Below are 25189 nucleotides of genomic sequence, written 5' to 3'. Positions count from 1 at the left end.
GACACCGTGCAAAAAATGTGGCACTTCCCATTACATTACATCTATTCTAAGTTCTATGCAACCACCGAAAACGTTAGATCCTAAGACGGGAATGTTTGTCATGCTTGTAGGACAACGAGCACGTTGAACATGTATTTACTGAATGTTTGAGGTCTGAGCTGCTTGAAAGATACGGCCCTCAAAATGTCCGAGTCCAGCTGATCATAAGCAATGGTGTTTACGGATGAAGAGCTCCATATATTGAAGGATACTTATACTTGCACGCATACATACGAAGGTACTTAATGAATTATACCGTGCTTGCTACTGAATTTATATCGAGATCATGTGCTCGACTGTGCTTTTCTGAGTTCTCTTTTCACTGAATGACAGTTAATACAGCATAGATGAGATATGTCGAGTTTGTTGGAACCTTATGTACTTGCTATACTGCAATGCAATGGAAGTTGTATATTTCTCAAAAGTTTATATGTGAATCAGTTGATATACAGAAGTTTGGCATCTCTATGAGTTTATATGTTTCTTTTGCTCCTTGATACTAGAAACTTTAGCCCCTATGACTACAATGGCAAGTTCGATTATTTTGAATTTCATCGTTCGTAATGAGCTAATGATCGCTTACTTTAAGCAGGTGCGAACACCTTTTTAATGGAAAATTCTTGTGACGGAACCAAACCAATAACAAATACACTTACTATGTACGTGACTAGTTACTTTCTCTAAACTGTACATTAATCACATGACAAGTGTATCACATTTGTTGTATTATTGGTTTAGGTTTGACGGAATCGGATTCGGACTAAAATTTTTCCTTTTTAATTATGTACCTAATTGTAAGGTATGCTTAACAAAGTTATGTAATCCATTTGTATAACAAGAGAATGAAATATTCTCAAAGAGTATCATAAGAATCTCAATAACTAAACATCCTCAAACTATGTTCCAGAGGGTCTCTTGTTTAAGAAGAATCGGGTTAATTATACTTAAATTTCTTTTAAAAATGTAAAATTATATTTTCTTTCAATTTTTTTTTGAAATTATACTTCCATTTTTTTTTTGAAAATTCACTTTTAACACCTGATCCATTTTTGTTAGAGTTTGAACGAAAAATACTGATGGTAGAAAAAAAAAACTATATAAATTTTCAATTTTAACCCTGCGACACCCCTTCCGTAAGTGTATTCCATCTTATAGTTACATTTATATTTAACCTGATAAGATAAATTATATTTTTACTCGATACATTATGTAAACATTACATAATGATATTCGAAAAATATTGTCATTAATCCTCAGTTTTTGTATTTATAAATAGGGTAAATTACAACGAATTCCCTTAAGAGTATGTTATAATTATGAATACCCCTTATTCGAAAAATTATAAATACCTGGCTCATTTTTCATAAAATTATATAATCCCAAATGCGTGGCTTGGCTGTAGCCAGTTGAAGGATGTGAAGGACCCTGAACATGGTGAAGCTTTTCAACTTCTCGTACGCCTGTCGACCTTTGCTGCAAAAGGGAATGGTAAGCTAAATTGTATATTTGGTCCCAAAAAAAAAATCAGTACCCTTTTTGGTTCCGTGATTTACGGGAGTTCGCGTTTAGTCCAAAAAAAAACTAAAAATAGTTGTAACAATTGGTCCATTTTTAATTTTCCGTCAATACTTAAAGGAAGGGGTTAAACTATTTTTAACTCAAGTATATTATTTTAATATATAGATAATTATATTTTATATATATCCTAATGTAGTTTTCTTCTCCTCCCATATCTCTGCCGTAAGACCACCTCTCTGTGAGCTTACCATTGTATGAAAGTCCATCTAATGACGAATATTTTGATACTTCACCCACCGAAAATCTTCAATATGTTGGTGAGTTATATCTATTTTTTTGCTCAAACAACCCTAAATCGCGCCCCCATATTCTATCGCTTTTTTCTCCGCCATTCGACCACCTCTCAACGCGAGTCTACTATCGTTGTTTGCCCGTCTGACGGCAAGCATTTTGATACTCTGCCCACCGCCAATCTCCCATCCGTCGGCAAGTTATTTCATTTTTCCGTTTTATATTTTTCTTCATTTTTCTATTTTATATTTTTTAAGATTTCTTTATATATACATATAACTTAAATTATACTTTTTTATATTATATTTTTCTAAAATATGTATAATTTAAAGACATGAGTAGTTTGTAATTTAAAGACTTGACCACAACATACTTAACAACACGTACGCTGACCATGCGACTTTATTGACGAAAAATTGAAAATGACCAACGTTGCAACTACTTGTAAATATTTGGAACTAAAAATGCATTTTCATAAATTACGGAACTGAAAAGGGCATCAACCCTTCTTTGTGGGACCAAAAACAATTCAGTCCCGGCCTCACCGCTTCAGCAGACGCCAGTAATTCCGCATGTTCAGGATCAGTACTAAACTTGAAAGATGATTGCCCTCCGCATCTCTGGCAAGAATGCCAGCGCCATTAGCTCCCGACTTTGCAAATGTAGCACCACCGAAATTGACTTAATCGGCGTCCATTTGTCCCGGGCATGGCACAGTGATTATTCCACGACCTGACAGAGTTAGATATCACCCCCAGCCGGCTCCTCTCCTTTCCCTTCCCATAAATACCTGTTCCTGTTAAGCCACAACTCCCAGCAAAGGAGAAATCGCATTCGAGTTCGTGGCAGATCATATGCAGCCAATCCTCCACATTACCCGGCCAACGTCAAATAATTCTCCAACTTAGCTGCTCATTGTTCAGCACGGCCAGCTTATGAGGGAATGCGCCCCCCTGAATCCTGATCAACTATTACATGTAATCCAGGCTGAAGCCGGTTTGTTATAAAAAAGGAAGTTCATTTTTATTTCGGAAAACAAAAACTTAACTAGGCATTTTGATTGGTGCTTGATGTTCATCTCTACGGTCCAATGAAGTTCTTTTTAGTTATGAGCTTAATTAGTTTTGGATTGCTATTAATCTATGGAGCTGCTCACCCTGCACAAAAGGGTGAGAAGTCGATTTTGCACTTCATTCAAATTTATAGTAATCTCAACATGGTCCTTATAGTTTGTTTCTGCAATCAACAGGACCCTGTGTTGACATATCTTGTTTGCTTATAGTTCTATTCTCTCCCTGTCTGTGTAGTAAAACGATCCCAACATCGCAGCATATGTTTTAGCAGCTATTCTGAAACCAGAAATCATACTGAATCAACAAATGGCATTGCCCACTGATCTTGGTAAAGCTCAACTCCAAAAGAAGTGCCTGAGTAAAGATAAGTAAAGCACAAGCAACCATATGAAGCAACAGAGTCTGCAACTCATTTATTGGCAAACATGCACACAAACAGATGTCCTTTGCGAGAATTACAACCCGCTTACATAACTAGATCATCATACCAATATATACATAATATGTTCTTAGTCATAAGACAACGCATCTAGCTAGACTACATGAACTGATGCTCTGATCATTCAATCGGGAAATCTTTTGATTTCCATGATTGCTCACAGAGCAAGCAGCTCCGCAGTGTCAGCAAACTCGCAAGAATATCATCTAAAAGTAAGTTGAAGCCTAGAAGTTACATACGAGAGATCAATAGCGGGGCTGATACTGGAAGCTCCTCGCCCATGACTGGCTGGAAGAGATCCAGCGCTCCATACCGTTCTAAGACACGCATCCTGCAGTCCTCAGCAGCCATTAAGCCAGTCGAGTATGCACCATGAACGGAGCCAGGATAATTTATACTTGTGGCTTCTCCCGCAAAAAATAGGTTATCCACAGGGATTCTCAGCCTCTCATAGAGATCATGAGATTTCCCAACTGTATCATAGCTATAAGAGCCCAATGAGTTTATGTCAGTGCCCCAATGTGAAACAAGGTATCCGATCTGCATATCCATGGAAGAGAAATGCAGTGATTAGAAACTTGTTAAGCAATAAAATCCTTGTGATCAATAGGCGGGGTGAAATCATGCAAAGGACAAAGTACACCATTAATATTTTCATTACGGTGGTGTTGAAGAAGAGTAGTTCAAACCAATGATAAAATGAATAAATTAGAATACTTCAAACGGGAGAGCATATTAGTTTAGGGAACCACCAAGGTAACATCGGTCCACCAGAGATGACAGCCCTTTCGGAGATAGTGCCAAGAGCTCATTCTTGGAGCAACTGTTCCTAGGGAATGCCAACTCCATTCCTCGCATCTCACCGATGCACCTTAAATGCATTCCATACACTGAACTGTATACGCACACCAAAAGAAACATCAGATCAGAAATAGATAGTGCAACAATACCGGTTCCAAAGCATTTGGAAGGATCCTTTTAACTTGTGTAAAAGCAAAATTGACAGCAGCCTCATCAGACATTTTCTCAATGTCACGAGCCAGCTGGCCAGCAGGCATGTAAACAAGGACTGAATGACCTGTGGCCTTGTGCAAATTAAGAAAATAACTGCAGCCATAAGATGTATCAGCAACCACCCCCAAGAATTCCACGTTTGGCCAAAAGACCTTCTCGAAGTGCAAAATTATCTTGTTCTCGATCCCAACTCCAAGGTCATTAATTGCTTCTTCCTTCCATTCAGGTAACCTTGGCTCAAACTTGATGCTATTTGATTTCAGAACGCCAAGAGGAACAGCAATAACTGCAGCATCCGCTATAAATGTTCTCCCATCTTCTACTGTCACCTTTACTCCATTATAACGTCTCACTACTTTGGTCACTCTAAATTTAAGTACACAAAAATAAGAGAAGCCAACTCAGAATTGGATGTGCAATGAAAAGGGTTAAACCAAAGGGAATGAAATTATCTCTTACCTATGGCTCAAGCGAATGTCAAGACCCTTCGCAAGACTATTGATTACGGGAACATATCCCCGGACCATAACCCCATGCCCACCAGGAAGCAACTCTTCCTGCAACAAAGATACCAAATGAGACGATCTAGACCTAGTGATCAAGCAACTTACAGGCTGATTCTCTTAAACAACGCATTGTATTTTGGACAAAAGTACAGCTAGTTTGAGATTGCAAGTTATTCACGGTTAGATGAGTAGCTGAGTGTTTAAGTTAAAGTAAAAGCAACATTTAAAGAAAACAATTTCAGGAATTAGTTTCATCACTATTTGAAAAGGCCAACCTATCTGGTAAAACATCCAGTATGAGAAAGTTCTATAAAATCAACAAAAAATCAAGGGACAACAAGTAATCATAATGTGTCAGCAAGAGAGAATAACCTGGTCCCAGCCTTTAAGCGATATAGTATCAGCATCTGCAGCAAACCAGCCTTCCATTCTGCATAGGTACCATTGCAACACCTTATGATCAAGTCCCTCCAACCTACAAAGTGCGTACTCCTCAGTAATTGTTACATAAGTGGAATAGAACTAATACTGCTACAGAAAATTACTGATGTAAAACCTCAAATCTGGTCTCCTCTCAAAAACAATTGAGATGGCCCGTTGGATAGACATATCCTCGCTGGATTCCTGTCTTACAAGTTCCGTCTGCACAAAATACAGTAGAAAGAAATCAGAAATAATTACAACCAACACCAAGGAAAAAAACTCTTTATATTAGCACAGTGTATAAAAGCTCAATCTTGTGGCCAAAACATTAATACAATTTCTTTCTGAAACTTTTGGAATTTTAAGTGAGGCGCCAGAGAGGAGGATAGCCATACCTCTTTCAAGATGCTCTCAAATGTTTCACCAACCTTTGAGACTAATTCTTGAGGAACTTGATTTCCATCCATATCAAAAAGAGCATAACTGAAAGTGAACATGTTAGCTACCAATAGCAGAAATGTATATGAGGTGAGAAAGACCTAAAATTATTGAAAAACCAAGAAAACTTGATGCCATCTAAAACACCTCTAATTGTCAAACAATGGGTGCAGCCATTGTACTCTTAATTGCATATAGTGGATTCCTCAGTCATATATCATCTTCTAACCAGGAATTTATTAAATCACATGCCACATTCAATGATAATGAACTCAACTCCTCAGAACGGGCCAAGGAAAGACAGAAGGGAGAAAGAAAAACCTTTCTAAATCATGGTCATACAAAACTGAGTTGTCCCCACTAGTGCGATAAAGCGGTAGCCCCAGTCTTCCAATAACCGTAGCCAATGGATTCTGGTTGGACACACCATGTAACCTGAACATCAATATGCAGATAAAAATTAGCAGGTGTACATGGAGCAAATCATGACTCCCAGAAAAAAATATATTTCTCTGCACAATACAACCAATTACCATGATGCACCCAAGTCAACAGGGAAGCCAAAGGAATAATCAGTATGCACTCGACCACCAATTCTATCCCTTGATTCTAACAACATAACCTGTAAATCACTTTCTTCAAGACCAATATCCTCAATCATGCATGTCATTTTAGATGACTTGGAGCTAAATATATACCTGAAATGAGGCATCATGAAGGACTCTTGCAGCTGTTATGCCAGCAAAACCAGCACCTATAACGATGACAGATGGTGAGGCTGTTGATCCTCTCTCGAAGTTTGAATAGCAAGGAGCTGCAAGATATGAAGCTTACTGAGATACAACTGAAAGAGCTGCCACCAAAATTATATTCCATGCCACAAATAGTGTAGAGGTGATTTTCTTAAACAGATCATAAAAAGTTGAATAGAAAGACAAAAACCATGTAAAGAGTAATAGCATCAACCAAATGTTGTGAGTTATTAGTACAGAGTAGAAGAGCAAGAAGTAAATAATAATTGATTCATCGAAATTCACTCCTAAAACCAAGCAACCATTGCAACAAATTAGATTGAAGAAAAAACAAGTAAATATGTTGAGAGTTGAGGCAGACATTTGCTAAGAAATAAAATCAGAATCTTGATCATCCATCACCACAATGGGTAAAATTTTACTGGTTTCCTTATTTTTGTGTTCTGGATGCATTTCCAAATAACCTATAAGAGTTGACAAATGACTCAAGTGATTTTTGCTCATCTGCATCTCAAAAATTGCCGTATACTCTAGTATAGCAGGTGGTGAGTTCTGCCTAGGATATGCTCAACCATTCAACTACTCCATCCCCTTCAGTCCAAAAAGGGAAATTAAACATATATAATGAACCAGAAACATTAAAGCCATCCAAGTTAGTGCCATGTAAGCACATATTTTGGATGGCTTCTTTGCATTCTAATTTGCCACATAAACAATCATTTTTTTTAGGAAAAAAAATTAAATTTAGATAAGATTACAATTATTTACCTTTATCCAGAAAAGACATGAGATTTTTATCCTTTTTTTTCTTTAATTTAAGATAAGTGTTTATAAGTTATCTTTATCTAAGAGCTTTACAGAGTTTTTTTACTTTAAATTAGTACATAATTCAAAATTTATTTTTATACATACTAAATTCTTTTATATAGATTATTATCATATTAAATTTTATATTATTTATGAATTCGTTTTATATTATAAAAGTTAAAAACAATTAAAAAAACAAGGCACAGAGTACTAACTAGTTATAATATTTGTTAACGAGTAAAATTTATTTTAGTACCGGATTTTGTCATTAATGTTATTTTGGTACATGAGTAATTACAAATGACCCAATTAGTAACCGAGTTTCGCTACTAATATCAGTTTGGTACATGAGTCGTTAAAAAACGACTTAATTGGTACTCGAGTTTTACCATTAATGTCACTTTGGTACACAATTCACATTTTTTTCACTTAATAAAGATATCTAAACTTGATTGTGAAACTTGGATATAGATTCAAAAGTTTATATAGATTATAAATTTTAGAAATTCAGAATGCAAATTCAACTTCTCTATGGTTGCAATGCATTTTGGATTTTACTTTTGATAATTAGTTTCTATGTATTGAGTTATCTTATAAATATTGATAAATAAAATTAGTAGAAGAAAATAAATTAATGAAATGTTATTATTAAAAATATAATACTCAAATGTAGAAAATGGAAGTAAAAAATATATTGATTGAATTTTATTTATTTATTTTTGTAAATTTATTATTTGTATTTATTATCTATGGGTAAAATGGTCATTATATAAAAGGATAAATAGAAAAAATAAAAAAAAAATATCAATTGGGTACCAAAGTGATAATGATGAAACTCGAGTACTCATCAAGCCATTTTGTAATTACTGGTGTACCAAAGTAATATTAATATTAAAATTCGAGTACTAATTGAGTCATTTGTAATTACTCAGGTACCAAAGTGACATTAATGATAAAACTCAAGTGTGAATATGAATTTTACTCATTTGTTAATATATATTGTTAGAGATCTCATACTTACAAGTATCTGACCAACAAAGGTTACTAAAGCATTTCGAGGCCAAATCAAATTTCTGACATAAAAGAAAAGGAAAGTCCACCTCACTAAATGATATGTCTTTTCTGTCCTTTTAACTTTGAATTTCAAAATATTTATAGGTAATATCTACATCTACTTCATATCCTTTTCCTTTTTCCTGTGCATATGATAGAAGTATGAAACAAAGAAGTCCTACTGTTTGAATGTGCTCCACTCTTAGAAAGGTGAAAAATGCTGCAACGAGCAGGAGACAGGGAAAAATTACTACGCTGCATGACCGATTTATATAAGTGTAGCATTAATGAAAGGCTCCGCCCTAACAAAATGCATGGGAAAAATAAGTGATGCTATATTATAGCATCACAAACTTATCAAGTACTAAGTACCCATCACTAGGTGTTTAGTTTACAAGTATAACTTCCATATTATAATGTTTAAGCCTAAATTTACTAGTCGGGCCTACATAATAATATATAGGCTCTCATCATATTGAATTTATCAGTTTTATATTTCAAGAAAACCTGAACAAGCAAGCCCAAGAAAAACTAAATGATCTTTAAGTTATCATCTCTCCAAGTCTCATGAAAGAAGCCCACCTCTGGACAAAATGATCTTGAGTAAGAAAGTGATCCAGGTCAACATCATATGACCAAGATACTAACAAAAATTAAACTTACTTCGGAAATAAGTTAGCTTTCGCTTTTTCAGTTTCCCTTTAAGTAGAAAGCACTTAAAACAAATTATATCTGCAAGAGTTTCCCCTCCATGAAGGAAAATTTTGACAAAATCACAAAAAAACTTGGAAACTTGTATGAATAAAGCCATGGTACCAATCCAACGCATACAGAAATAATCTAATACACCACCACAGAGAAATTTAAATGAATCAGTTAAAAGAGTTCAGAACGGAGAAAAAACAGAACAAAACACACACGCAAGCACACCTGTACGCAACTGGCGATTACTCTTGTTGTTCCTTGACTCCATAATTCAGCAAAGATCGGAAGTTTCGTTCGGTAGAATACAAACAATTACTAAAATTAAAATCAATCGACCTTAATCTCAAAAACAGCTCGGTTAATCTCCACAACAGGAGGAACAGCAAAAAAGTATTCGTTTCCGAGAAATGGAGAATGAAAGTGATAAAATGGTTGGAATTCGAAGAAATATCCAGCTTCACCGACCCGCTCATGCGTCTTCCCAACCTACCCACCTTCCGATCAATCCAATCAAATCAAACCCCCAAAAATCAACGCAGCCCAAAAAATCACAAATTTACCAAATACAAAACGTAATCAAGATATAAAATCAGAATTTTCCAAAATCACTGCACAATCCGCAATAAACCCCGCTTATTCCTCCACAAAACGGAAAAGGGCTTCCACGAAAAACCCAGAAAATGGAAAGGAAATTAAAGAGGGATTTTTGTGGGGGTGTAGAGAGAGAGAAGTTGGGAAGAAGCTGTTTGGTAGGAAAATTTGGTGGGAGGAGGGGAAGCTTTGATTTATAGAGTGTGGGAACCAACTCAGATGTCACATGAAATAATATTATAATATATGTCACAATCTTTAGTCTCCACATGCTAAAAAGAAAAAATCAACACTATATTTGATTTCATTTTTAATTTATTTTGGCGTATTATATGAAGATAAAAAGAGAAACATAAAAATAAATAAGTATGTGTTAAAAATAGTGTGTATGTTAAATTTATTTTTAAAAATAATATAAAATAAGTACGGTATATTTGATGTTTTTTAGTGGGAGACAAAAACTACTATTCATTATCAAATCATATCTCTTTTATATATATTTATATTTATATATATGTATGAGTATGTATACAATTTTCTTAGCAGTAGGACCTATAATTAGTATAGACTTATTTTGATAAAAAATAAATGAGCCACTGTTTCAAAATATCTCAAAACACCATCAAAACTTTCAAAACAAATCAAGGTAAACATTGTCCATATTTTGACCCAGCTCGAAAATGGACCAAAAATGAAACCAAGCACTATGCTAAAGTCTTTACCTTTATTTTTTATATTTTATTATTTATTTAGTTTATTTGGTGTGTGGAAAAATTTTAATTTGTGGTGGAAAATTCATGTAACTCTTTTTAAATAAATAAGTATATTTTGAAAGAGACCTTTCAAAACATTTTTTTTAAAAAAAAATAGTAATTATTATATACATGCACTCAATTTTGTCAATTTGATTTTTTAAAGAATTGATAAAAAATTATTAGGGTATTATTGATATAATCAATGGTCGCATTAAAGTGACGTGAGATTGCTTTTGTAAAACATAAAACTACTAATTATAATTAAAATTTAAAATTACATAATTATAAAAATTATTGCAGCAGTTTCACCAACTGTTGTTTGTGAGTGTAAAGAGTCTTTTTTAATAATATTACATAAAGTGGCACGTCGTTCCTGCGTGCATATAATAAATAGATTTTCACCTTTAAAAATTTACTATAAAATAAGAACAAAATTTATAAACAACAAATCATATTTCTAGAAAAATAATAAAAAAAAAAAAGAATCTCACTCATGCGGCTCATGCCATATTTGTTATAGGAGTATAATTATTATATTTAAAAATTGGGCAACAGCATCACTAACTCCCGTGAGTGAAAAGACCTATTTTTTTATATTTTAATTAATATAAATATATGTCACCACCGACACTGACAAAATGAAAACTTATATAAAAAATATTTTATGATAAAATATATATTATTATCCGTAGTAAATAAAATTATATACTTTTCACATTCTTCAAGGAACTCATTTTTCAGAAATGTTTTTCAAAAAACTCATAAAAATAAACCCAAACAAAACCGATCGAGGTCGCCCTACAAAGGGTTTTTTTTAAAAAAAAATGCATTGATATCTTTAAACAACCAACATATTGTTACAATACTTTATTAATATATAATATATCAATATTTTTAAATCAATCCAACAACTTCAAAACAAATAAAGAAACAACATACAGATAAAAGCATGGTGTGAAGTATGCAAAACTTTCAAGATTTTGATTGATTGGATTAATAATTAATTTTTTTATTTATTTTTTAAAATTTTCTATTTTTTTTAATGAAGTAAGTGGGTAAATTTTTTATAATTTTTAAAATTTTTCCATCCATCCATCCAATTTTTTACAAAATTTTGATTTTTTAATAAAATTAAAAAAAATATATAGTAAGGATCAAATTAATAATTTCATACGTCCATCTAAGAATTACATAATTTCATTAAATATTAGGAGTATTTGTAATCTTCAAATAATAAGAGGTATTCGTAATTATGACAAACCTTAGAAAAGGTCGTTGTAATTTACCCATAATATTATCTGTCCTAACAATTTATTAAGGTTTCAAGGGCTAGAATTAATCATATTTGATTGACAGGAGGTGAACTGATTAAGATATCCTTAAATATAATTAGGGCAAAACACACTTTGTCGTCTTGAATTATTCGTTATGTAATATTTACTCCCTTAAATTAACAAATATAACACTTACCCCCTTGGTTGGACAAAAATGTGCCTCATGCCTTTAACAATTATATTATTTTCAATATATTTTAGTATTTTGCATATTAAACCATCATCAAATTATTTTTTAGTTAATTTTTTAATAAGTGAAGAATTTACATTAAAAATAGAGTATAAATTAATATATATAGTAGATACACAATAAATATAGTATCATCAACTCATTTATGCTTCTTAAAAGTAATTGACAATATATATATATATATACATATATATGCTTAACCAAAATTTGAACATTTTTAGAAAAAAATGAAACAAATATATTTTATCATATTTTTAAAGAAAATATGTTAAAAATAGATATTTAAATATATTAGTTATATCTAAAAGAATAAATAATTAATAACTTAATTTTTTCACCAAATTCATAAAATATTTTCATGAAATTTTTTTTTGTATCTATTGTACTAATTTATCAGTTAACTTTGAGTCTATAAAAATAAAAATTTAAATTATTTAACTCACTAATTATATTTTAATTTATTATAAATAAAATATATTATTTTCAATTAATTTTTTTTAACTAAACTTAAAATGAAAATTTAAAAAAATTAAAAAGAAATTCTTTGAACTATATATATATATATATATAATATAAGAGCATATTATCTAAAAATTATATTATGAGAGGTAAGTGTTATATTTATTAGTTTACGGGTGTAATTGTTACATAACAAATGATTCAGGGGGACAAAGTATATTTTACCCATATACTTATTTTGTTATAAAATAACTAATTAATTAATTCTAATTTTCCACCAACACACATCTAAAGTTAACTAATTCTATTAACTTTGATTGTTTATTTTTTTTTCTAATTTAATTAAATAAACATAAAAATTTAAATTACAAAAATATATCAAGTGTATTTTAATTGCTTGTAAAAATAAAATCAGGATGGTCATAATGATAAGGGATTGTTAATCTACTCTTTTTTTCAAAAAAAAAAATAAAAAATCGTAATCACCCCATATTTAGGACTAACGACCAAATGCAATTTACCCATGTGAGATGTGAAATGAACAAGAAAAATTTATAAAAAAAGAATTGACAACTTACTCCTCGATATTTTGAAAAATGAAGTAAATTATCCTCTATAATAGTATGGATAGGAGGGTAATTCGCTTTGTTTATCTATACTATATAAAAAAGAAAGATCTCCACACTCACAAACGGCAGTTAATGATACCACTGTACCAATATTTTGTAAAGCCAAAATGCCCTTCAATTAATAATATTAGCTGTTATGGCATGCTTTTCCTGCGTACTTATAATAAATAATTTTTTATATTTTAAAATATATTATATATAAGAATAAATATATAAATTAAAATATCACATTAAAAAAAATAAATAAGTAAATAAAAAAATTAACTTAGGTATATTATCGACATATTAAAAATTTTGGTGTTGGGGTGTTACAAACCGTTGTTTGTGAATGTAAATGATCTTTATTTTTCATATTAATATAGATAGATAGTATAAATATATAGACTAGAATAAAAATTTAAGTAGGGGTAGTTGAAAAATACATAAAGGATATTTTTGGTAATCTAAAAAGTCGGTGCCACGATGTAAGTAACCACTCTTTGTGAATAAAAATTGGGTTTTTATTTCATTATTAAAGATAACTAACTTATTCAATTTTTTAAATTTTATATTAACTGATAAATTAATTTTTTTCTTTTCTTTCATTTTTTAAATATAATACATTGGTTTATATATTTTATTTTTATACAATATATCTTAAAGTATGAAAGATTATTCATTATATGCACATAGAAACGACTAATACTATATAAAAAAAAAAATCCCATTTTCACTCACAAATATCGGTTACTTACACCGCAACACCAATTTTTTAAATTACGAAAAATGTCCTTATATATTTTCAGCCACGCCTATTAAAATTCTTCTTTTATCTCTAGGATCTATACTATTCATATATACTAATATAAAAATTTTACTTACACCAAAATTTATTTGTATCGATAATATATCTAAACTAATTTTATTTATTTATTAGATGTGAGATGTCTTATTTTTATTTATAATACATTTTAAAATCTAAATAATTATTCATTATATATACACAAAAACGGTATACCACAACGACTTATTTTTCAAAATACAAAAAATAATTTACTATTTATTTTATAAAAACTTTTTATTCATTTTTTACCTCACAAAAAATAAATTGTATTTTTTCCCTTACGACTCATAAGGGAAAAAATAGAAACGTGGAAAAGTCGAAAATAGCCACCGACAATACAATGGCGTACGTGACGTTTCAACTAAATCTGTCATTTTCAGTGTCATTGAATGACGGAACTGCGGTTTCGGCTTTGTGCTCACCGACCAACCAACCAACCATGTGATGGAATTAGGCCACCACGTGTCTATATTAATATTCACACATTTCTTGACAAAATGAATTTCTTTTTTTTTTTTAATTATCCATTCAGAAAATATAATCATGTCATACACGTACAAGGTAGGCTAGTGGGACCATGGGAGGTTCTAGTCCAAAAATTTCACTTGATGCTCACTATATATAGAGTTGTAAATAAAAAATTAAAAAAAATAAAATTCGGTGCAATTTTGAACTATTATTCTCGAGAGTAGTTGATGGGAGTAACAATGTTCGAGTCCTGTAAATTATGTTCGAAAGAATAGAGTTTTTGTACGATTTGAATAAAGGAAATTTAAGAAATAGAGGTTAGCAATATAGATATTGAAATTAGTAAGCGACGAGTGTAATATAATGTTGCCTCAAAGTGTAACATAACCTATATGCGTAGGTCGATTCTTGGGTTAATACCCTTTTTTTTTATGAGAATTTTCTAGTATACTTGGAGAAATATTGATGTCATACTAGTATGTTATTTTATATGTCTCGATTTTGGACATTAAAAGATATATTAAACTAGATTATTTAAAAGTAGAAAGCGTATCGTACACACATAATTTTTTTTTTTAACTCTCGTTTTCGTCACACCACATATCCCTCTCGATATAAATCTAAAACCTCCCGTAAGAAATTTTAACGAGCCCAAACCGAGCTATCCCGTAAAAGATCTGCACATTGATGTGGCATTATTATATAACACTAAAGTAGGGTAGAAGATTATCCACCCTTCTCTATAGACCTACAAATAAGATAATAGGAAAATAATTGGGAAAAATCCCATATTAATTCCATAGTGGTCCAAGTGGATCATCTCCCTTGCCTATGTGGTCATCTTTGGTTCACCTATGTGGCGTTGTCCATATTTATCATAGTGGTCCATGTGGACCAAGGTGCAAATTTGAGACAGATTCCACCTTCCAACTAAACTCATATTCCGACCACATATATTCTTCAAAATTCTAATTGAGAGGAGAATTGTTTTTTAATAGTTACTTTTTGGGTGAATAACAATTTATTTTCTTGTGATATTAAAAACAAATATATTATTTTTTTATGAAAAAATATAGTAATTTACCCATCTATTTTAAAATGAAGCAATTTATCTTCTTATACAGGGAGGTAAATTGCTTCATTTTAAAAATCATAGGGGGGTAAATTCTTGTATTTTAAAAAATATAAGAAGGTAAATTGCTATTTATTTTTTTCATAAGGGGATAATTTGCTCATTTGTTATATCACAAGAGGGTTACTTGCATTTTTTCCGTTCCTTTTATAAAGTTATCACATCCAATCAACTTTTAGTAAAGTTGAAGTAACAAAGCAACCAACGTGATAAATGAGGGTGATGCGACCTATATGAGTCATTTATTTTTAGGGATAATTACACTCTCATTCCTTAAATTTACTGTAATTATACGTAGATTTTTTTATAGTTTGAAAAACTATACTAATATCACTAAAATTTGCTTCTGTCTAACAAATAGGTCTCTCCATTAGTCAAAATTCATTGAATTTAGTATTACTAATAAAAAAAAAATCGATATTTTTCCTAAATTGATTTATTACTAACTTATTGCATTTACGTGTGAAAACGTATAATGATAATTTGGCAATAAAAAAATTATTTTACCTGAAATAAATTAATAATATATCAATCGGGGTTAGATATGGGTTTTTCTCTGATTTTTTTGTATATCAACAAATTCAAAGTATTTTGACTGACGGAATGACTTATTTATTAGATGGAAGCAAACTTAGGGTTACTAGATGTAATTTTCAACCACAAGGGGTATACATGTAATTATCAAACCTTAAGGGAGGAGAGCGTAATCATCCCATAAATAAATGAGAGTGACAAATTATCAGTTATCTCAGAGTCGTTGGTGTGTGACAATGTAAAATTTAGGGATAATTACACTCTCTCCCCTTGAGATTTGACGTAATTTGTTGAAGTTCTTGAGACAAAGAAAAGAGAAAAACAGGTAAGCCATCAAAACTGTATTATTCAAGAATCAAGGAAGAGAACAGTTCTCTGTTATGTTCTGCAACTGTACGTACAAACTATTTATAAAGAGGAAGAGAGCAGTTTTATAAATAACTAACTAACGGATACAAAAAATTGCTATTACAAAAACACGCTTCTCAAAGTAAACAACAACTTCATTTCTTTCTTCCTCCTGATGTGTTCTTCGTTCTTCACTGCACTTGTCTCCTTCTTCAGTCTTCAATTTCTGTAGCTACAAGATGATTTCTTGCTTCAACACTCCCCCCATAAGTTAAGCTTGGGTTGATAGCAACCAAGCCTAACTTGGATCTTAGGAAAGTAAAACTAGAACCAGTCAGATTCTTTGTACTAGAACCAGTCAGATTCTTTGTGAAAATGTCAGCTACCTGATGTTTGGACACAACATATGTTGGTAGAATTGTGTCATCTTTGTACTTGTTCCTTACTATATGACAGTCAATTTCTAGATGCTTAGTTCTTTCATGGAAAACCGAATTGGCTGCAATATGCATTGCAGCCTTGTTGTCACAGAAAAAAGGATTAGGTTTTTCTACTAGAATTCCTAAATCATTAAGTGGATACATTGTCCAAGTCACCTCACATGTAGTAGAGGCCATATTCCTGTATTCTGCCTTTGTAGATGATCTAGCCACAGTTGTCTGTTTCTTGATCTTCCAAGAGATGAGGCTATCACCCAAGAGTATACAGAACCCGTTAAAGATTTTCTTATTGTCTGACAAGTCCCCCAGTCTGCATCGCAGTATGCCTTCAGCTTGAGATTGTTGCTGGAGGGAAGATAGACCTGATGAGGGATTGGCCTTTAAATACCTCACCAGGTGCATTGCAGCTTCAAGATGTTGTTGGCTAGGTTGTGGAAGATGTTGGCTCAATTGTTGGGCTGCATAGCAGATATCAGGTCCGGTGAACCCAAGATAAAGTAATCTGCCAATCAACCTTCTATAGATAGCAGGATCCTTGAGTTTCCCTCCTGTTCCTAGACTAAGCTTAAGACCTGCAGGTAAAGGAGTGACAACAATTCTGCCTTTTTCAAGGCCTGTGTCTTTTATTATATCAGAGATATCCTTATTTTGGGTAACAATCAGACCCTCTTGAGATCTTAAATCTCTAGGCCTAGGAAGTAGGTAGCATTTCCTAAATCTTTTATAGTAAAAAGCTCATAAAGATATGCCTTAACATGTTGAATAAACTCTTCAGTGGATGCTGTGACAAGAATGTCAACAACATACACTAAGAGTGCAATGAAATCCAGATTATCCCTTTTGATAAAAAGGCAATGGTCATGTTCAGATTGTGTAAAACCATAATCAATAATTTTATTAGTGAATTATAATTCCATTGCCTTGGTGCTTGTTTTAATCCATACAAGGATTTCTTTAACTTGCAGACTTTGTTTATTGGAATTTCATATCCATCAGGAGCATCCATATAAATTTCTTCATCTAATGTGTCATGGAGGAAGACATTATTAACATCAAAGTGGTGTAAAGGCCAATTTTTAGCTGCAGCTAAGGCTAGGAAGAGTCTTACAGTGACTGCCTTTGCCATAGGTACAAAGCAATCACTGTAATCTTCTCCCTCAACTTGGCTGTAACCCTTGGCAACAAGCTTAGCTTTACACCTTTCTAGTGAGCCATCAGGTTTAAGTTTAACCTTATAAATGCCTTACAGCCTACTGTGTTCTTTCCTTGAGGCAATGATGAGATTTTCCAGGTTTGATTCCTCTCAAGAGCATTGATTTCCTGCTGCATAGCTTCTCTCCATTCAGCCTTCTTTTGAGCTTCAGAGAAGCTTTTTGGTTCCTGAATAGATAATAGACTATCCGCAAAGCAACCATACTTGTGAGTTAAAACAACATCAGTAAGTGAACAAGTATCATGTGTATTTCCGCAGATGAAATCCTTCATCCAAGTGGGCTTAGTTTTGATCCTACTGGACCTTCTGGTTTGTGTATTCTCTTGAGGTTCTGTAGTATTTTCTATATCACTCTGAATATCAGTAACAACCCTTTCTTCTTCTTCATCAATGATGGGATCAGGTTTAGGTAGGGGACACACAGACATAGGTTCTGGAGTACCATATAAAGGAAAAACATGTTCATGGAACACTACATCCCTGCTTATGAATATCTTTTTAGTTTCTAATTTCATGACTTTGTACCCTCCCCTATTATGGGCATAGCCTAGGAATAAACACCTTAGAGCTCTAGGTTCAAATTTTCTATTAAAGGGAGTGACATTAGTAGCGAAACATAGACAACAAAAGATTTTTAAGTGATCATAGTCAGGAATTTTGATAAAAAGAGCTTCATAAGGAGTTTTCCACTTTAAAGTATGTGTAGGAAGTCTACTGATCAAATATGTGGCAGTTAACAGAGCCTCAGTCCAAATTTTGAAGGTAACTTAGCCTGAAATATTAATGATCTTGCCACTTGGAGTAGGTGTTGATGTTTTCCTTTCTACTTTTTCATTTTGTTGTGGTGTGTGTGGGCATGTTCTTTAATGTATGATTCCTTTACTCTCCAAAAATTTATGACAATGCTCATTAACAAACTCAGTACCATTATCAGTTTTGATTTGTTTAATTTTCTTGTTAAACTGAGATTTATGAATCATCATATAAGTCCATGTAGCCCTAGTGTAATCATCCACAATAGTTAGCATGTAATCACAATGAGATAAAGAATACTCTCTGTATGGCCCCCAAACATCCACATGTAAATTCAAAAGCATCATTACTTTTCAAATCACATGCTGGAAAAGGAAATCTTTTCTGTTTAGCCAAAGGGCAAATTTCACATAGCATGTCATCTAGTGCTTCATTGTTACATAATTGCAAGTGTCTTATTGCATCTTTGCTAGGATGTCCTAGCCTATGGTGCCATGATGGTTGTTCTTCATGTCCTTCAATTTTATTCCCTGAGAATTGTTTGAAGAAACTGACCCTTCTGTATTGTTCACAATAGCTGAAGTGTTATTCTTGTTCTTGACATAGAAGTCTTTACTAAGTAATATAATCTCCCTTGTTGCTTACCTACAACCATTACTTCATTATTGTGAGAGGCCTGCACAACACAGTCATTTTTAGTGAATGTTATATTGAAGTTTTCATCTCTACAGAGTTTGTTGACATAAAGTAAATTATATTTGAAGGCTGGTACGTAGAGCACATGTTTGAGGATGATGTTATTAGATAGTGGAACACTACCCACAAAATCAACTTTCTGTGTATTTCCATTAGGTAATCTGATGGTTATTTCATTATGAACAGGTTTCATATATGTGAAAGCTGCAGAATTAGCACAAACGTGGGCAAATGCCCCACTGTCAACAATCCATATGTTGTTGCATTAATTCATAATATCAATAGAAGTAAGAGCAGTACCTGCATAATCCTCAAGGTCAGCTAAATTTGAGCTAAGTTGATTGTGGTCTGGGTTATGGAGGGCCCTTTGTATTTCCATTTTAATGAAGTCTGACAAAGATGATTCCAGGTCACTGTCTTCTTTCTTGAGATCAACATTCAAGGCCTTCAGATTGGGAATTTTTCCAGCTTTCTTTCTTTGATCTGCAAGTTCTTTATACCATTATGGAAATCCTTTGATCTCAAAACATGTATCCTTTAGATGGCCTATCTTCTTGCAATGATCACAAGTCATCATCCTTTTATCAAGAAATCCTGTTCTCTTGTTGGAATTTCTGTTCAAGAACTGTTTTCTTGGATCTCTTGTTTGCACAACCATAATTCCTTCTTTTTCTAAGCCAATTGTCCCAGAGTGAGCTTCCCTTTGCCTCTCCACTCTCAGTATAATTGAGTAGGCTTTTCCCACAGAAGGTAAAGGATCCATACGGAGAATTTGACTCCTCACATGATCGTATGCATCACTTAAACCCATAAGAAACTGGATAAGCTGATTGGATGATGCCTTTTTAGCCATTCTCTTGCTTGTTCCACATGTACATGGTGGCAGTGGGTTGAGACTAGACTACTCATCCCATAATTTCTTCAGTTTTGTAAAATACACAGCTATAGAGAGATTTTCTTGAGACATTGAGGAGATCTCTCTTAAATTTGGTAGAGCAATGGTCCATTGCTCTCACCAAATCTAGCTTCAAGTTCTAGCCATAAGTCTCTAGCAGAAGGTGCGTACAAGAAGGCCTCTGCCATGTCCTTGGGATGGAATTCACGATCCAAGATGCTATCACACAATCATTCTTTTTCCATAGCTCTGACGCTGCTTTGTCTTCAACAGGTTCTTGGCAGGATCCATTAATGAAGCCAACCTTTTATTTGGCCCCCAAAGAAAGTCTTATGGATCTTGCCCATGAGAGATAATTGTTTCCGTTCAGTGGGACTCAAACAAGACTCATGCCAGGGTTATCGTTCCCTTTAAATTTTTAGTTTTCTGGAATTTTGTAGTAATCCGTGTTGCTTGTTTCAATGGCATTCTTTTCTGCCATTTTGATATGTGTAAGTGTCTTTTCTTTGGTATGTTAGAGAGGTAGAAGAAGAGAGGAAAGGAGGTAGTAAGTTTTCAAGGGGTTTTCATGGCTCTGTTGCCATGTTGAAGTTCTTTAAACAAAGAAAAGAGAAAAACAGGTAAGCCATCAAAACTGTATTATTCAAGAATCAAGGAAGAGAACAGTTCTCTGTTATGTTCTGCAACTGTACATACAAGCTATTTATAAAAAGGAAGAGAGCAGTTTTAGAAATAACTAACTAACGGATACAAAAAATTGCTATTACAAAAACACGCTTCTTAAAGTAAACAACAACTTCATCTCTTTCATCCTCCTGATGTCTTCTTCGTTCTTCACTACACTTGTCTCCTTCTTCAGTCTTCAATTTCTGTAATTGCAAGATGATTTCTTGCTTCAACATAATTATATGTAGACTCCCTTGTGGTTTAAAAAATTATATTTAGTACTCCTGAAGTTTGCTTCTATCTAACAAATAAGTCATTCCACTAGTCAGAATTCACTGAATTTGATGATAGTAACGAAAAAATCAAATAAAAATTTATATTTACCATCCATTGACTTATTATTGATTTATTTCAAATCACATAAATTTTTTTTATGATCAATTTTCCTTTATATTTCTTCATATGTTAATGCATGTGAGAAGGTATGTTTTCACCATTCTACGGGTAGTTCAGTCACAAAAGATTTGTTTGACTTTCAATAAGTTAGTAATAAATCAACCAACGATAAATATCAATTTTCAGTGATTTTTGACTTGCGAATTTGTTAGACAGAAGCAAATTTTAGGGGTATTAGATGTAATTTTTTAAACTACAAGAGATCTAAGTGTAATTAAACCAAATCTCAAGAGGAGGAAGCGTAATTATCCTTAAAATTTATGGTAGAAAGTGCAAAGATACAATTGAGTCCCTTCTTTAATTCTATGCAAGTGGCTTTCAATTCATCCTTCAAGGGTGAATTGGTAATATCAGGTCTACCTCGTAGGTGAAATTCTTGATATATTGCTCTACAATATATCATTATTTTTTCACCATCACGAAAAATTACTCAAACGAAATTAGATAAAATGATTTGTCAACCTAAATAAGTGAAAGTAAATTAATTTAATTTCTTATGTTATTTATGGGGAAAAAATTATAGAAGAAAATAATAGAAATAATAGCGTTTAGATCAGCTGGTAAGTTGAACATGCTTATGCGTTGATGAGGTTTGTTGGTCACCGGGTCAGATAAAATCCTCTGGTTCATAGAAAATAATGTCAAAATGAAAATTATTTTCTGTGTTAAGACAAATCTGCAGTTAAAAAAAAATAGTAATTTTTTCTTCTATGTTATAAAAAATAGAACAAAATACTCCCTTATACCCAACAGTGCATTACACGGGCCCTCTCTGTGTTTTAATTGATTTTTAATCAATAAAATATTATTTTGTATATTATATGTACATATATATATATTAATACATATATTATTTATAAAAATAATATATTATATATTATATATATATATATATTAAAAAATACATTATATACAAAAATAATATATATATAGCCACTTTCTTCTTCTTCCTTCGGCCGCCATCGTCGTCACCGCCGCTACCCTTGCGTCGGCCACCCTCCTCCGCAGCCCCTCTCACGCTTGCCACACCCCCCGCCCAAAGCCCCTCATGCTGCGGTCAGATCCCACCGCCATCCCTCCTTCCCTTCTCTCTCTCTCATATATATATATATATTTCTAGATATATATATTATTATTATATAAGTATATATATTTATATATATAATTTAATTATATATATTTAATTATTATTTAGTTAAATCTAAACTGTTGATTCGATGAAATCTAATCCATTGATTTATTAGTTAAATTTAAACCTTAAATTGAAATCAAGATCCAACGATTTTTAAATATGGGTATAAATGTTATTTTAAATTTTTTTAGAAAAAAGCACGTATAGTACACAAAACATGTTAGAGGTATTTTGCTCTATTTTTTATAATATAGTGGGTAAATTATTGCTTTATTTTTCACAAGGAGGTAAATTGCTCATTTTCCATATCATAGAGGGAGTAAATTGCATTTAACCCTATGAAATAAGTTTGAAATCAACAACGCACGTTAGAAATGCTGAAATTGCCCCCAACTAAAACACTCGAAAGTCGAAAATCAAGATAAATAATGGTCTAGGAGTTGTTAGGTTGGAGTAAAAGAATAATGATAAAATATTTAAGATACATGAATATTTTGTTTGAGAAGTCTTGATAGCTTACATCTAATATATAGACGAGATGGGGTGCGGGGGGAGGGGGGGGTTCAATTTCGGGTACTTGATTATAAGATCTTCAATAAGAATGGGGTTGGGTACCCGCTACCCGAACTTTAAAAATCCGACCCGACGCCCACTCCTAATTGTGGCATGTGTTTCTCATCCAAAGGTCTAACTGCATCGGGCTTCGGATCGTCAATTCGATCCGAGCCTATATTATCGAACAACCTAAAAGGAAAAAAAGCAAAGGTGCTCCTTTTATTAAGGAAGCTAAAATTTTGTTATACGTAATTTTTCTTCTTCATTTCTATAATAAATATATATATATACTTTCCCCCTAATGTATAATGGTGAAATTAGATGATGGGAGATATAGCAAAGAAGCAAGATTCAGAAATGCAGGATGCCCATCTATCTGCAAATACAAAGGAGGTAAGCAGTATGGAAATCCTAAATAATTGCACTTAATTTAATTTATTTTTTTTGAAAAAAATCCTTTTTTCTTCTTAGGATTTATGACATTTTTTCTTATTTTGAATTTCAATTAAATTATTCCACATATTTGTTGGTATTATTTCAATGAATAAGCATTGAGAAATTATTTAAGTTTACATATGGTTTAAACTCCCAAACATGTGAAAAGTATATTATATTAACGCTAGACGTAAATCTTTGCCCCGATGATCAAGAAACCAGCGAAGAAAAATATAGCAAAAGGAAAGGCGATAAAAATCAATTTCTACTCTTTTTTTTTTCTTTTTGATAAAAAATCACAATTGTTGAATACATTAGATATTTTATTCGAGTTTCCTTATAAAACCTAAAAAGGAAAATATATTTGATAAATATATTGATTTATTTATTTAAATTGACAATTATATATCGTTAAAAATCTGATATAATTTGTTGATATATTGCAGGTTGGAATTACTGGTAAAATGAGCCATGATGAGCTTTGTGATTCCATGCACTCCCAAATGGTGCATTATTATGATGCTGCATTTGAGGAACTCTTTGCCCTTTCTTTGTCCTCAAGATTGGAGGCCCAACACATTCAATAAATAGTACTCTTTTTTTTTTTTTGTCGGGAAAAATGCAAACAACCTTCTGATATTGCATATGAGTAAATTATTCTTCTATAAAAAAAAATAACAATTCACCTCCTTATATTATTTAAAATGCAGTAATTTACTTTTCCTGTATTTTTTAAAATGAAGCAATTTACCTCCTTAGATAGAAAGGTAAAGTTGCTTCATTTTATGTGCATTAAGCCGTAGACCCGACCAAGATGCGAACATATTTAAGCCCTGCTTGAAGACCCCTATAGAATTCATATCAGCTTTACAAAATAGTAGCAGATCATCTGCAAAACCAAGCTGAAAAAGTCGAGCAGGAGCACATTTCTAATGGAATGAAAAACGCCCATCCTGTTCAATCAACTGTAAGAATAAAAGATGTAACACCTCCATCACAAGAACAAATAGGTAAGGCGACATGGGGTCACCTTGCCTCAACCCTCGTGAGCCCGCAAAAAATTCATGGGATTTCCCATTCAGACCCACCAAGAACGAGGGTGTTGTTACACACTCTTCTATCCACCGAATAAATTATGCTGGAAATCCAAACATGTACAAAACTGCTAGTAGAAAGTCCCATTCTACTGTGTCATAGGCTTTCCAAATATCCACCTTAAGGGGACATCTAGGTGGGAGATGCACCTGGTTATACCCTGTAAATAGTTCCTGTGCAAGCATAATATTGTCGCCTATACTACGACCAGGAACAAAAGCAGCCTGACAAGGGCTGATTCATTTATCCAACACCCTACTCAACTTTTGAACAATAATTTTAGCAATCACTTTTAACAATATGTTACAACATGATATAGGACGAAAATCCGTACCAACTTAGGGGAGTGTACCTTGGGTATAAGTGCCAGCAGCGTGGTGTTGATTTGCTTAAGCATCTTCCCCGTAGCAAAGAATCCAATATCGCTTTCGTTATCTGAGGACCCACAATTGGCCAAGCGGCTTTGTAAAAGCCCGAGGAAGACCCATTAGGTCCTGGTGCTTTGTCCTCGACAATATCGAACACAGCTTGC

General features: G+C 32.6%; 2 protein-coding genes and 1 long non-coding RNA gene across 4 annotated transcripts in view; 2 read left to right on the top strand and 1 right to left on the bottom strand.

Annotated features, from left to right (window-relative positions):
• Positions 1-513, top strand: part of LOC105178574 (transcription factor PIF4) — a 6978-nt gene extending 6465 nt beyond the window's left edge. For both annotated transcript variants that reach the window (XM_011102069.2, XM_011102070.2), the window contains one exon: positions 111-513. The gene's annotated coding sequence lies outside the window, so the exon portion shown is untranslated. The remainder of the gene's footprint in view (positions 1-110) is intronic.
• On the bottom strand, positions 3310-9819 carry LOC105178573 (probable polyamine oxidase 2). Its single transcript, XM_011102066.2, has 10 exons — positions 9284-9819; positions 6440-6555; positions 6275-6363; positions 6063-6176; positions 5699-5786; positions 5437-5522; positions 5253-5355; positions 4834-4931; positions 4311-4740; positions 3310-3900 (listed from the first exon to the last, which is right to left on the bottom strand). The coding sequence occupies exons 1-10, from the start codon at positions 9324-9326 to the stop codon at positions 3592-3594; spliced, it is 1476 nt and encodes a 491-aa protein (XP_011100368.1). The 5' UTR covers positions 9327-9819; the 3' UTR covers positions 3310-3591.
• Positions 23420-24170, top strand: LOC110013272. Its single transcript, XR_002288441.1, has 2 exons — positions 23420-23520; positions 24009-24170. It is a non-coding gene; the product is annotated as an uncharacterized LOC110013272 (long non-coding RNA).

This window comes from Sesamum indicum, linkage group LG16, assembly GCF_000512975.1.
Source record: "Sesamum indicum cultivar Zhongzhi No. 13 linkage group LG16, S_indicum_v1.0, whole genome shotgun sequence".
Taxonomy (NCBI): Eukaryota; Viridiplantae; Streptophyta; class Magnoliopsida; order Lamiales; family Pedaliaceae; genus Sesamum; species Sesamum indicum.
Note: the sequence above shows the minus strand (reverse complement) of the source record. Positions and strands in the feature narration are given on the sequence as shown.

Coding starts and splice junctions, on each gene's coding strand:
- LOC105178573 (XM_011102066.2), bottom strand. CDS start 9,326: ATGGAGTCAAGGAACAACAAGAGTAATCGCCAGTTGCGTACAG. Junction 5,356..5,436: donor GAGAGGAGACCAGATTTGAG/GTTTTACATCAG, acceptor CGCACTTTGTAG/GTTGGAGGGACTTGATCATA. Junction 4,932..5,252: donor CGCTTAAAGGCTGGGACCAG/GTTATTCTCTCT, acceptor TCTTTGTTGCAG/GAAGAGTTGCTTCCTGGTGG.